General features: G+C 50.0%; 1 protein-coding gene across 2 annotated transcripts in view; it reads right to left on the bottom strand.

The window, feature by feature from the left end:
• Positions 1-299: 299 nt before the first annotated feature.
• Positions 300-14874, bottom strand: part of ADAMTS17 (ADAM metallopeptidase with thrombospondin type 1 motif 17) — a 326554-nt gene continuing 311979 nt past the window's right edge. For both annotated transcript variants that reach the window (XM_072737129.1, XM_072737130.1), the window contains exons 22-23: positions 4391-4568; positions 300-3223 (exon numbers count right to left, since the gene is read on the bottom strand). In XM_072737129.1, coding sequence (XP_072593230.1) covers positions 3054-3223; positions 4391-4568 — 348 coding nt within the window. In that variant the 3' untranslated portion in view covers positions 300-3053. The remainder of the gene's footprint in view (positions 3224-4390; positions 4569-14874) is intronic.

Genomic DNA, 14874 nt, shown 5'->3' with positions numbered 1-14874 from the left:
GTGGCTGGGGCTCTGCATCAGACACAGACTCACAGCACAGCTGTCAGACCTTCATGTCCCCACCCAGGGCTTTGCAACCACACAGGGGTGAGGCCTGGGACAGAATGATTTGTTAGAGCTTGCTCAGGGAGACGCAGCCACCCGCCAGAACTGCATTTACCAGCGACCTCTGACACCGTCACAGCTGTGGTCGGTATGCCGTTCCAGGCAAGCTATGTGACCACTTGCAGAAGGACAGGCCTCCTTCTGTCAGCCCTCGAGGACTGGTTTTTGTCTTTGACTTCACGGACAGCTTAAAATTGTTATGGAAAAACATTTTTATTAAGACATGTTCAACTCACTTCCAATGAAATGATTAATTTTTCATTTACAGTGGTGTCCAATGTTTGTCTTCTGTTCTTTTTTTTTTCTTTCAAAACCAGCACCAAAAAGTGAAACAAAAATACCATGGGTACAGTACGTAATGGAAGTTAACTAATGGAAAATATATACATTTGACTCTGAAATGAAGAAAAGAGAGCAAAGCAATGATATTATTGCTATTGAGGATCTTTCCCTGTGTTCTGATAATATCAAGCCATGGTCAGGTGAGAGGGTTTCATTTGCACCCACGAAAGTAGCACCAAAAGGTCCTAAGACTCTGCAGTTAGTAACACATTTTGCACAATCAAAAAGGTACAGTACTTAAGTGACAGTACAGGGTATTTTTAATAAACATCACTGTTGTGATCACAGGGTTTCGGTGTCTTCTGTACAAAGTGGAATGAAAGCGCCAAGGATGGCTTCGCTGAAATCAATCACTTCTTGTGCCATAGACAGAAGGCAGGCTGGTGGTGAATTTCAGAGCAACAGTGCCAGCATGAGCTAAAAGAGGTCAGAAAGACACAAACTTTGGGAGAACCAATGGATGTTTAGTAAGAACCAAATCAATTATTTGCATTTTGAAGGTGTGAGGCCCTTGCCAGAAGCATCCAGTTGATAGAGTCAAGGTATCTGGGGTGTAGGTGGGGAGGGGGTTAATTCAGAGGCATCAGGGAGAGGGCTTGCCTATGGGCAAGTACGTGCACATGCTTGCCCAGCTTGGGTACCAGATGCAGATGAGCAAGCAAGGCTGCCCTGGCTTCCTTAGCTTGCCACCCAGGCTCTGCTCCTCAGTGTGTGAGGTTGCTATCTTTCTGACATTACATGGTAAAGCACGGCCCATTTGGGGTTGGGGGAAAACGGAACCCTAGATCCCCAAGAATTTGAGAGTTTTGTGGAAACGGGGTTGGGGGTCAGGGAGAGTCTCTTGGTGGCCAAGCCTGAGCTGGGGAGGACAGCATTTTGCATAGGCTCCGGTGCAACTGTTTTGGGAGGGGGAGGTTTACATGCAGGGTGGATCGCTCCATCCTGGCATTCTCTCAGTCCTTGACACAAGCAGGTTTCTCAATACTTCTCATTGATTCAAGTGGAACTGCACACATTTCTTGTCATCCCTACCACTTCTCTGTCTCTGGAATATTGAAACAGCCTTAAGCTAACCCTAAATTTGTGACATCATCAAAAACAAAAGCAGATACATAAACACAGCACCAATAAATCAGGAAGTCCTCAGAGACGACCCAGGGAGATTGGTATAAGTGAGACTCCCTGTCCATAATAAGGGAGGTGAAGGGGGGTGGTTATCAGGATAAAGTCTTTGAATGTAAGCACCCATCAAACACCCACCAAGTTGGTGAGCGAAACAGGCCTCCTGGCATGTAGAGTCTTTTCTTCCTGGTTCTCAAAGCGGGCAGGGTTGTAGTGTCTTCTGTGCTCTTGTCATTTCCCCAGGCTTCTGGAGAGGGCACAGCTCTTTATGAGGGGCTGCAGGAGGGAAAGACTTTCTTCGTGCTGAGAGTCATCCTTGCCTTACTAAGAAGATGGGTCAATTACAATAGTGTGACAATGATGAGTCCTGCAAGGTCTGGGCTATGGGAAGGCACGGTGGCTGTGCAGTGATCCTGGCCAGGTGGCACTCCTCCACTGATCCTGGCATACCAGGTGGAGTGGCTTCTAGAGGAAACCAGTCCCATGCCAAGGCGAAGTAGCCAGAATTTCTATAAAGAATCAGCTTCAGATAGATGGCCAAGGTCACCTTATTGAAGCCATCTATGAGGTGCAAGGCTTTATGAAGTACTGACTGGAGTAGATGCCCCAGAAGGCGGAGGGGGTGATGAAGCTGTCCTGAGCTCATCTTTACGCCAGAAAACAGTCCCATCCCCCAAATTAACATATGTCCCATTTCATAGCATCTTGAAGAAAGACTTTTATGTTTCCCCATGCTGTGGACAGTAGAGTATAAAAATCAGATGCCTCCCCAAACCCAAACACTTCCAGAATATTCTCCCCAACACAGGTGGTATGTACAACTATGTGGCCCTGGCATCCTTGGCTGATACGGATGCAAACTGTCAGGGCTAAGGCCCACGATCTAGAGAACATGTTTTTAGAGACGGGTTGAGAGGCAAAGTGCTGATTCTTGTGTTATCAAGAAGGGTTCTGGCTGCCGGGCCCTCTTGGGAGAAGCCATTAGCAGAGGCTCGCTGACATCTGTCCTTCCTTCCAGGGTGCCGTTGGCTTTCAGAATAAAGCCTGTTTTAACATCAAATGTCTCCTTTGGGGGACAATCTCCCCGTGGCATATTAAGCACCAGGAATTCAAACGCCAAAAGAAAGAGCGGCTCTTTCTTTTGACAACTGTCTGTCAGAGGTGTTCCCTTTGAGGTACACGGAACCTTAGAAATGACAATAATTTTGTGACTCATACCTATCTTTTCCTTACTGTAGAAAGCCATCCAGTGGCTGTTAACAATATATTAAGTACAAAAGCGCTAACAGCAAACGTCAGGTTCACGCTCAAGTTCTATAGGATTGGGTTCTTGGGACAGCCGTGTGGGTGACCGGTGGTGTGCTCTGGGGGGGGGGGTCCTGGCCGCAGGACTGGTGTGCTCTTGGGTGGGCAGGCTTTCAATTAGCCGTGTCATCAGGGTTCAGACCATGTGTGGGAGCGCTGAGGGACCACTGGGCCACGTGTCATGAGCTTGGTGATGGTGGTGGCGGCTGGCGCATCTTGTTGGCATAGAAGTCCCTGCATGTCTGGCAGCAGCGCTGGTACCACCGCATGTCCTGGCAGAGGTTCTTTTCTCGGATGACCCGGCAGTACACCGTCCACTGGTCCCGTGTACATTTGTAGGTCAGAGCAGCTGAGGGGATGGTGAGGAGAGAGAAAGCCCAGAGGTTATGGATGGCATGGGGACATCATGGCTCATGCTCAGAGATGGCCTATGGTCTGACACACTCTAAGCTGTCCTCACTCGCATGTATGTTGGAGTCTTACATGGACTTGAGGAAACATGCCCACTGCCAGGGCCACGTGATGTCACTTTTTCCTACAGGGGATGCACTCCGTGTCTAACCTAACCACTTAGCAGAGCATGGCAGTCTGGCTGCTTCTGCAGGGCAAGGGCAGTTGCACACCCTGCTTCTCAGCTAAGTACTACTTACTGTTATATTTTGGTGAAGAACACCATCACTGCTGGCATTTAGAGGAAAGAATGGCATGGGGCAGTGGACTTCATAGGGCCCACTAAAGCATGAGCTCCTAGCACAAGCAAGTGGCCTAAGTCACCCTCAGGGTCATCCTGCAGAGAGAAGGTCATGCCTGAGGGAGGTCTCTGGAGCATCCCAAGTAGGTCCATGCGTGTAGAAGCTGGGGTTGCCCCTCTCTCTGCAAGCTCAAAGACCCCCCTCCCCCCCCAGTGAAACGACCTATAAGCCCCCTTCATTCTGGTTGCATTCCAGCATTAGGGAAGGGGGCTCTGGGTAAGAGAATATTCCTTAGGGATTTCTATTGAGAAAAGCAGAGACTGTTAAAAGGAATCACCAGATTCATGTCAAATAAATGTTCCTCTTCTCCTTCCCATGCCACTGAATTCAAGACTCCAAGCTATCAGCACTTCTGTTTTCTTCTCAAGCATCAGCTTGAGGAATATCCCACATGTACATCACTAAGGTTTTGTGAATAACACTCGCTCCTTCACTTCTGGAAGAATGAACCTCCCCTTGCCCTCCTCGTGCACAGGAACCCCAAAACATTAACTGAGGACCATCCTCCTGTGCTCCTCACTGTTGGTGGTGTGACTAGTGGGATGCTTGAGGCATCGTGTTTGAGGCTGCCACTCGCAGACATGCTTTTTATGACAAAAAACCAAATCCCATCTCTGCAACCTCTGACCTTCTACAGAGCTGACAAGTATTGACTTCTTGAGGGATCAGATCAGGCCCAATGGGGGGCTTTCTGGCTTCTAGAACTCCTTAGCCAGTGGGGACTCACTGGCTGGGGGGGGGGGCAGCAGCCTGGGGCCACTCACCAAGGCGAGGGGAGGTGATGGTGTTCACGTTGATCTTGTCATTGCAGACCTCCTGGTGGCACTGTCTGTAGGCTGCTGGCTTCAACAGGGCGGGGCACTCGCTGCCATGGCGCCCGGTGACCTTGTGCATGCACTGGACCACGCGGGACTGCAGGCCCTTCCCACAGGTCGAGGAGCACTGCCAGAGACAGGACCAGTCTGAGCTGGGGGCCTAATCTGGGCTGCAGCATGTGACAATGGCTCTGCAATGTAGCTGCCTCCTGGGCCTGGCCCCTGCATGTCATTCCCAGGGGCTTGAAATAATGCAGGACAAGGAGGCTTGGCTGCACCCCAGCTTCCTGATAGAAGCCTGTTTCAAGATGTTACGGACTGAATGTTGTCTCCCCAAATCCACATGTTGAACCCCTAACTCCCAATGGGATGGTATTAGGGGAAGGTGGGGGGCCCTTTGGGAGGTAATTAGGTTTAGATGAGGTCATGAGGGCAGAGCCCCCATGATGAGATTAGTGTCCTTATAAAAAAGAAGAAGAGTGGGACGCCTGGATGGCTCAGTGGTAGAGTGCCTCCCTTCAGCCCAGGGCATGATCCTGGAGGCCAGGGATCGAGTCCCGTATCAGGCTCCCTGCATGGAGCCTGCTTCTCTCTCTGCCTGTGTCTCTGCCTCTCTCTTTGTGTCTCTCATGAATAAGTAGATAAAATCTTAAAAAAAAAAAAAAAAAAAAACCAGGACAGAGATCAGAGCCTTTCTCTCCACCACGTGAAGACACAGCGAGAAGGCAGCCACCTGCAAACCAGGAAGTGGGTCCTCACCAAGAGCCAAATCTGCCAGTACCTTGGACTCCCAGCCTCCAGAACCACGAGAAATAAATGCTCTTTAAGCCCCCAGTCTATGGTATTTCATCTCGGCTGCCCAAGCTAGGACACAAGACAGTTGCTGAAATATTAATTTATGAGGCCTGCATTTCACTTCCCACCCTCTCTACTTTAGTTCTGAGCACGAAGCTGGGCTTCCAAATTATAGAGATAGGGAGAGGATGGCCTGGTGGCGCCCAGGAGGTGCTGGGCCTGATGACCTCTGGCATCTCCCCAGCGCTTTGTGCTACATGAGGCACTGGGCCCTTCACCTGGCCGTGTGGTTGTGGAGGGGAGCTCAGTAATGGGCAGGGTCGAATTTCCTGCAAGCCTGGAGAGTGGAGGCCCAGAATTAAGTTGGAGAAAATGAAGTACAACCTTTCTTGTATAATGGAGTCCTGGAGTCACATACTACTTGTGGTTCATGGTTTTAACTCAGACGCCAAGGCCTGGGTTGCTGGCATTTCTGGCACCTGTACGCCTGGGTTTGCCAAAACCAGCCCAGTGGCAGCTCAGCAGACGTCCCAGGTTCCCAATGTGTGGACTTGGTGGGACTTGCCCATGCAGCTCCTGCCCTCCTCCTGTCCCTCTTTGTACCCTTTTAAAGTGTTCCACAGGGAACCTGCCAGCTACTCAGCCCCTCTGCCCCAATTCCACCTCCAAAGTCCTGGGCCCTTGCTGGCTCTCCCAGGAGCCCTTGGAACTGTCTCTCCGATAAGCTGGTCTCTTTTGGCCAGAGAGTCAGGTCCACATGTGCACTCTCTCCATCTGGAGTCCCCTAGCACCCACACCATCTGTGATTTATGGGGTTCTAAGAACACTCTGCAAAACTTTAATAATGCAAAGGCCTCAGGTGTCACAGCCCAGCTGGAGTTAATACCGCACCTCAGGGTGGAGAGAGGGGAGGGGGGCCTGTCCTCTGAATGCCACATGTGGTGGCCATGCCAGGTGCTGTCTGGATCATGTGCCTCCCAGTCTCCTGCCCTTTAGGCCTGACCTCAGCCTGTGCTGGAGGGAGGGCTTTCCCTGGAGGGGAGGGGGGGTCTGTGAGGAGTCATAAGGCCTAGGCTCCGGGGCACACTGCTGGTCCTGTGTGTGACCAAGGGGGCACAGTCTGCTCCCCAAAGAGTAGTGGTGTACCAGGTGGATTCCTCTGCTTTCTAGTCTGACAAGCAGGATCACATTTTTTGTTGGTTTTTCTTTTTTCTTTTTCTTTTTTCTACTTTAGAAGGATAAAGAGGCTCAGGGGGAATGCTGCTGTGATGGGGCTCCAGTCCTCCCCCCTCCTCCAGCTGTGGGCCCTGGCACATTCAAACCAGAATAAGCACTCTCCCCAACGGCCAAGGCCAGCCCCAGGGTCTCAACTTTGTGTCTCTCTTCACATCCAATCTTCTAGATAAACTAGGCAACGGGCTGCTTATGGGCTTGAGAATTCATCACGCATCACAGATGCAGATTTCTGGGCTCCACCCTAGGCCTCAGGACCTGGCACCGGAGCACAGGTGTGTGAGGGGTGCTGAGGTGGACGGATGAGGTCACATGAGGAGGCCCCACCCACAGGAGAACTTGAACGTGGGATGGCTGTCACAGCAAGGACTTCCACCGGGAGGGTTCTGGGAGAGAGCTGGGATCTGTTGTGTGAGATCACCAGGTGAGCTTTTCAAAACCCCAGTGTCCCAGACCAATCACTCAGTGCCTCTAGAAGGGGCACCCAGAGCTGAGAACCTCTGATTTATCCTGAACTTCTGCCCAGTGGCCTGTGCAGAGTAGAAAGATCTCTTTTTTCTTGCAATGAACTGGTTGAATATTCATATTCAAATATGTGTAATTACGTAAGAACTGACATCCAGCCACTGCCCTGCAGAGTCCATATACAAGCAACAGACATGCTCGAACATGAGGGGGGGGAAGGCTTTTGCTAAAAATTATTCTTGGAAAGAGTTATACTCAAGAACAAAACCTCTCACAGTTCAGGGGGAGGCCTAAGGGACACCTTTAATTATTTGTAGTAAGATCACTCAGGGATCAAAAAAAAAAAAAAAAAAAAAGGAAACATAGAAATTTAACTGTCTCCAGGAAGTATGATTTCATAATCACAGATGAGGGAGGATGATGTAAAGAAATGTTTAAAAATCACTTAAAAGCAATCTGGTAAGTGGTTATACAAGGGGACTGGGAGTCCACACCAACAGAGCAAATGAAGGAAAAGACTGAGGAGAATACAGTACAAGATCTCGTGAATGCAGAGCACAGTCACACCAACACACAGCCACACCAACACAGAGCAAGGCCACAGCGACACAGAGCAAGGTCTCACCAACACAGAGCAAGGCCACAGCAACACAGAGCAAGGTCACACCAACACAGAGCAAAGTCACAGCAACATAGAGCAAGGCCACAGCAACACAGAGCAAGGTCACACCAACACGGAGCAAGGTCACAGCAACAAGATCACAGCAACACAGAGCAAGGTCACAGCAACAAGATCACAGCAACACAGAGCAAGGTCACACCAACACAGAGCAAGGCCACAGCAACACAGAGCAAGGTCACACCAACACAGAGCAAAGTCACAGCAACATAGAGCAAGGCCACAGCAACACAGAGCAAGGTCACACCAACACGGAGCAAGGTCACAGCAACACAGAGCAAGGTCACAGCAACAAGATCACAGCAACACAGAGCAAGGTCACAGCAACAAGATCACAGCAACACAGAGCAAGGTCACAGCAACACAGAGCAAGGCCCCAGCAACACAGAGCAAGGCCCCAGCAACACAGAACAAGGTCACAGCAACACAGAGCAAGGTCACACCAACACAGAGCAAGGCCCCAGCAACACAGAGCAAGGCCCCAGCAACACAGAACAAGGTCACAGCAACACAGAGCAAGGCCCCAGCAACACAAAGTGACACCAACAGAAAGGTCATACCAACCCAGACCAAGGTCACACCAACACAGCACACACAGTGCTAAGTTATGCCACAGCTTGTATGAGACTACCTAGCAAGGGCAGTGCATATAGATTCCAAAAGAGGCAGTATCTCTGAACACTGGCAGCAGTAACAGGTGTATTCTGGCGGTGACTCAGGTGACTCAGAAGGGTGGGGTGAGTAACAATGAAGGCAGACACTGCAAATCTTAGGCTGCACCTTACAGAACTGCTCCTATTCAACTGTTTTTGACCTCGTACAACCAGCACCTTCATAAGGTCTCATTTGATAATATGCTACAGAGAAAAAACAGCAATATTTCTAAGTTAAAATATCAATAGATCCCTTTAAATATGAATGTGTAACTACCAGAATAAATAATGCCATGTATTTGACATAGGCATTTGACCCGTCCACCTCTACCATTAAAGATATTTATTTACATGTAAGTTGATTGTAAAATTAAAACAAAACAAAACCCTGCTTTCTGGGGAAATGGGATTACTGCATACTTGAGACTCGTCATCTCTGCCTATTTGGCACTAAACTACATATGTGGGGAAAAGAGGTATCTGTGTGCTGATCTAGAGACACTGTCAAGGTCCTTTTTCTCATCGGATTGTGACTTGAACCATGGACCCTGGAGCTACCGTCTGGAAGGAGACTTGTCTGGAAGGGAGAATTTGGAATTAGGTGTCTTCATACTCCTTCTTGGAGAGGGAGGTCTTCCAGGGTGGGATAGACAATGGCTGGGGCCCCAGGAGAAGGCTCCTGAAGTTCTGCTTGTCTTGCTCCCATGGCACCATCTGACCACACAAGGTACCCAAGGCCATGATGTCTGGGCAGTCAAGCTCGGCTGAGTCACTTCCTGAGCAGGAACATCAGAAAGGGTTTCGATGTCTTTTGCAGGTGTCATTATTACGTATGTAAAAATCAGGGCAAGAACTCTAGTCTGTGGGTCTATTCAAACCAAATGCAAAACTGACAGGGTCACTGCCTGAAAATGATCAATGACCATTGTAAAACTCAGGTGTCTAGGGTTGACCTTGAAAAATGATTTCCCCTCTGCAAGTTCCTAGTCTTGTTTCACAGGCTCATAGGCTGGGGAGTCTCACAAGGACAAAACTTTCCTCAAGCCTCTTTGTATCGGGGGAGGGAGAGCATTCACGACAACCCTGTGTATACAGATGGTATGTTTGCTTATCCCATGGGCTCTCCTGTAAGGTTCCACAATAGTGTGGAACATTCCACAGCAATCCTGAGACTGCTCGCCTTTGAGCTCAGTGGGGGTCAGTGTCTGGGCCAAGGTCACAGTAAGTGGCAGAGGATGGACAGGACAGGACCCCAGCTGCCCCATTTCATGGACCGAATTCCATATTCCTGTATGAATGATGGGTTGTACTGGCTGCAGCCTCTATGTGAGTCAGGAAACAAAAAACTAGCTAACTGCCCAGGTCCACCATTTTATTCATTATCCTTCCTAGCATAGGGTCACAGGCTTTTAATTTTCTAGCCTGGAGAAAGAACTGCTCTATGAGATCATGGAATTATCTCCAAAGCTCCTGCACAGAGACTCAAGTGTCTGTTCTCATAGCTCTTCAGCATCTCCATGGGGCAGGGCAGGGCAGGGCCAGGTGACAGGCTGTGGGCTGACCTTCAGCTGCCATGGGGGCACTCAGGGACCCTGCAGACAAATCCCATAGGGGGGATTTGCTAATGGGGGCAGAATGGCTTTGCTAAATTTTTCCTGGCATCCTAGGGACTTTGCTGTTCACACAGCTGTGAGCTGTGAAAGGCTTGTAGTCATTTAGAAGAACTTTTGAGAGCCTTGGGGTGTTTGCTTATCCACCTGAATTGTGTCTGAGTCAGCCCCATAGAGACAGCTTCAACACATCAGGTGTTAGAAGACAAACAGGTAACCAAGTGGCATGTACAGAAACTTTCACTTCAGTCCTGATGGTGCCACATTTGTCCTTGGCCTAACATCTGTGGGTAACCACACTCTCCTCAACTAGAGTTTTATTGGGGGCAGAGCAGTGGGGGCAGGAAAGACCTGTTAGCATACTCCATACTAGCTGTGTTACCTCAGGTAAGTTACTTAACCTATCTGAGCCCAGTTTTTTCATGTTTGGCTTGAGGATAATAAAACTTTCCTTGCAGAATGATTTCAATGATTAGAATAGCTTGGAATAGGCAACCCGTAGCGAGTGAGCCCTCAGCAAGTGCAACTATTATTATTAACAGTTAGTGCCAGGACAAGAGCAGAGATTGCTGACTGGGGAGTCTCTCGAGCCCAGGAAAATGCACTGAGCCACTTGGCCTGCTTGCTTAGTTCTCCATGGGGTGGCCATGCCCCAGCACCATGCCTCCGCAGGCAGGTGTGGATGTCTGCCTTAGCCTGGCTCCCAGCTCTGATCTGGAGGTTCAGCCAGATGACCTCTGGGAGCATAATTAGAAGCTGATTTAACCCTGAAGATGGATGTGATTCCAGACAGGTCCAAGGGGTTGCTTTTGAACAGCATCCCCTCGTAACTAGAGCTTGCTGCATTCAGGGTAACACAGGCACAGACGAAATCCATCTCTGCCTGCCTCCCCTCAGTCTCAGCTTTAATTAAATAGTGAGAGACCACAGTGTCTCCTGATAGCATCGGATTAGCTCCAAGCATTGCTGTGAAGCCATTCTCTAGCTTTTAAAAATCCAAACACACAGATCTATAAAAAACATACCTGGTCTTGTTTGAAGCACTCTTTCACTGTGGGTTATTTTTTTCAGGTCACTCATTATATTAATGTTTAATGTGGCTCCCTGAGACTCGGGAAACAAAGACAGAAATGAAGCAGTAATAAATCCAGGGGAAAAGCTCCCTGCCAGACAACCTGAAATGAGGGCAGGTACCCCCACCCCTGCCAGCAACTGGCTGCAGCTGCATATCCCAGGCCAGGCTTGGTGATCTGTGCATCCCAGGGCACTCCCCCAGCTGGGAGGGAAATCAAAGACACTTGGGGTGGGAATTTTACCGGAAAAGCAGTAATGGAATTAAACATTCTGGTACATGGGGAGCAAAAGGCTCATGGCAACAAGGAGATAAGTCTTTGACTTGGATTTGGGTTTACTCATGAGCTGTGGTGTTGGTTCTGGTGTGGCTGTGAAAAAGAGCTCCCTAAAAAATTGTGGAGGATCTGGTTTTTTGGACCCAGGTGGACAGTGAGATATGATGCAAGGCTTCCCAGCCTGGCTTCTTTGTGGGGGATGATGATGATGATGATGATGATAGTGATGGTGATGACAGCAGGAGGAACCGCAGCAGGGCCCACCTTCTGCATGCCCACTGCGTGCTGGGCACTGGGCTTATGCCATTCTCATTAGTCCTCATTAATTGTGCTAACACCAGCTGTGGCCAGAGCAGCGCTCAGCACACAGTAGGTGCATGAATGGCATCTGCAGGGGCACAGTACTGCCCTTCAGAGAGAAGGAATGGGAGGCTCAGAGTGTCTAGATGCCTCTTTCCCAGTGACAGCTCCAGACCCCCTACCTGACCTCCTCCAGGGCCACACCACTCCCCAGCAGGGAGGAACTGGGTCTCTGTCATCCCAAAGAGGCCCAGGCCTGATGACATGCTACACTGCAGCCAGGACTTCCTTCTCTTCCCTTCTCCCAGCTGTAAAATCACAACTATAAATAACACCAGATCCCAAAGGGGTGTTTTGAGAATTAGCTAAAGGAGGTCGTAAAAACCTCAGGAAGAGGGAAATACTGCAGGAATGTTTGAGACTTGCACCAGCGCAGGTTCCAACAGAGGCGGGGGGGGGGGGGGGGGGGGGGGGAGGGGGGGGGCGCTGGGCTTCCTCCCCGGGCTCTGGGGTGAGCAGAAGACCTGGAGAGGGGGAGCCCTCACTGCCCCTTGTGTAAACTCCCCACCGCTGCCCCATTCTCCAGCTTTGAGGGGCGAGTGGGGCCCCCAACCCAGGGAAGTTCTGGCTAGTAGAGCATGAGGCAGGGGTGGGGGAACAGCATACCCTCATGCTAACTCCATTTTCTGTTTGTGTCTGAAAGGCACTTGGCTGGGGAAATTGTCAAAAGCTCTTCAAAAGCATTTTTGACAGATTTCCCCCGAGACTTGGCATGAGCCATGCTAACGTCGGAAGCTGTTGAAACCTGAAATAGCAGGTTTTAAACAGTAATGAAAAATCCCCACTGTCTTTGCTCCAGCCTTGAAACGGGAAATTCTTTCTCAGACACACACACACACACACACACACACACACATACACACACCTTCAACTCATACTCCTTCTCAAACTTTTTCCTTTGTATCCTCAGTCTTAGCTTCAGGTTTCCCCCATGTCTCTGAATTTGCAAACTGGCGACCTACAGATTCTGGCTGGGGCACTACAGCCAGGCAGCCAGAAGACCAATGTGACCCTCCCAAAGGCCCGCAAGGGCTGGTGATCCTAAGAGCTCTTGATTGTGCTCTGCGAGCCCAGAGTACAGAGGACCCTGCAGGGCTACTCTCATTGTCCGTCCTTGGGCTGGAGCTGTTACCACTCTGATAGCTTAGCTCTCTCAGCCTATCAGTGACTGTGTGAAAGACCCGTCACTCCGGCTAGAGAAGGCTGGCCTAGTGCCCAGCAAATGCTACAGCCCGTCTCTGGCCTCTTAGCCATGTTGTCACCACGTATATGCACCAGGTGAGGGCAGGCACTGTTTGATGGGATCTGAACCATATTCAAAGAGCTGTTCTAAGACATGAATATTTGATAGGCCCATGGAAGAAATGGGATTCTGATGAGAGACAAGAGATCTGTGGTTGTAGCCAATTACAAAAAATTGTGCCAGGCATGGGGCTAAGTGCTTTTTACAGATGCCCCACAGAGGGAACCACTAGACTCAGCTGACAGAGGATGCTGTCAAGGTTGGATGAGGCCACAGCAGAGTGGGATGTGGACCTGAGTCATCGTGACCATGCATGTGCCCTGCCCTGGGGTCGCTGGTGTAGCATGTTCCTTAGGGGCAATAGCTTCTCTGATTCAATGGCAAGGTTCAGGTAGTGGTTAAAACCCAGGCTGCCATGCAAGAGAGCCACCCCCTCCCTCTGATCCCTCACTCCACACAAAGGTAGCTGGTCTGACAAAGGACACTGGGTGAATGGAGGGGTGGCAAGGGAACGGAATGGGCAAAAGTATCAGCTGTTTGACTCGAGCTCACTTCCATGCAGGCACCTGTCCTGGCAATTTCTGGGGGCTCTGCTGCTCTACAGCAAACTCATTTCTCTCAACTGAGCAGGTATGGGTTCTAGACTTTTCTCTGGAACTCCATGACTCGGTGGCAGGCTCTGCTCAAGCCATGCAAAGTGCTCCATACCCTGGGATGGGGATGTTCCTGCCCTCTCTCCCTTCTGCCCCTGCTCTGAAAAGCACTGAAATCTGATGAGCCTCCTTTCCTAAGAGTAATACTGAATGGAGGACTGGCTCTCTACCTCCCTGCAGAGTGGTGGCTGCCTCTGTGGTATGGTTTCAGCTCAGAAAAGGGCCCTGTTATCCCTGATGCCTCACACACTTCCTTATAGATGTTCAAATTTCCATTAATAAGGACTCAACTTTTTATTTCACAAGTGAGGAATGAGGGTAGACAACAGGCTGGACCTCAGAGACAACAGATTTATACTAAGGTGTAAATGACTGATATAAAGACCCTAGGGGAACAGGTTTTGATGGGGGTGGTGGTGGAGAGAGGGTAGGTAGATACTTTATGACAAGCATATTCCTGTGATGGTGACAGCTTCAGGCATCTTAGAGTTAGCTCCTTCATATTTCAAGTTAGGAATCTAAGCCTCTGACAATATTATGCACCTGAAAGAAAGGTAGACTGATTTAGAAGGCAGGGACCAGAATTTGGGGAAAAAAAAAAAAAGCTACATCACCTCTCTGAGCCAGTTTCCTCATTTGTAAAATGGGGATGGGGCCAAATGAGATAATATGAGTGAATGTCCTTTGTCAATTCTTTCAGCACTAGTATATGTCAGAGGCCACTGTCGCCGAGCCTGAAAGAAACAGCATCACCCTGCACGAGCAACCCCATCCACAGCTTCCCCAGGTGGAGGATCCCTGGGTCCCATAACACTGTGATCACAGTGGCCCAGGGGGACTCAGCATGGCCTAATGGCATTGACTCCTTGTTGGGACCTAGGCTGGGTCACTGTCCACTCACACCTCCACTGTCCACAACAGGTCCGGCACATTCTCTCCTGAGAACAGGAGCTCAGGAAATGCTGGCTGAATCACACAGGTTTGGTGGCAGGCCCCCAGCATGGCAGGCAGGCCAGCCTTGCAGAGTCAGGTATGGGTCAGGCCCCACGAAAGAAAGGAGGTATAGGCTTTGGAAGTGGTGTGGGCTGCAACACTTTCTGCAGCAAACCTGTCTCACGACTACAAGGTCTGTTCATTCCTAAGGTCATGGAGCTGAAATTCCCGTCTCCCAGCTGTTTGGGGAGAGCACAGTACAGCAACGTATAAGTGAGAGCCTCTCCCTGACTTCCTGGGGCTCTGTAGCCCAAAGGCTCTTACAGGCTTATTTCTTCCTCTGACCTCCCAAGGCCTCTGGGAGCAGCCCTGATTGCCCCATCATAGTCTGAGGCTCGGGTGGGAGGGGCATACCTGGAGGCTGACTGAGGCTTTGGAGTCAGACCAGCCCCCTTCCACA

The sequence above is a fragment of the Vulpes vulpes genome, chromosome 14, assembly GCF_048418805.1.
Source record: "Vulpes vulpes isolate BD-2025 chromosome 14, VulVul3, whole genome shotgun sequence".
NCBI lineage: Eukaryota > Metazoa > Chordata > Mammalia > Carnivora > Canidae > Vulpes > Vulpes vulpes.
This window is presented reverse-complemented; position numbering and strand designations above follow the sequence as displayed.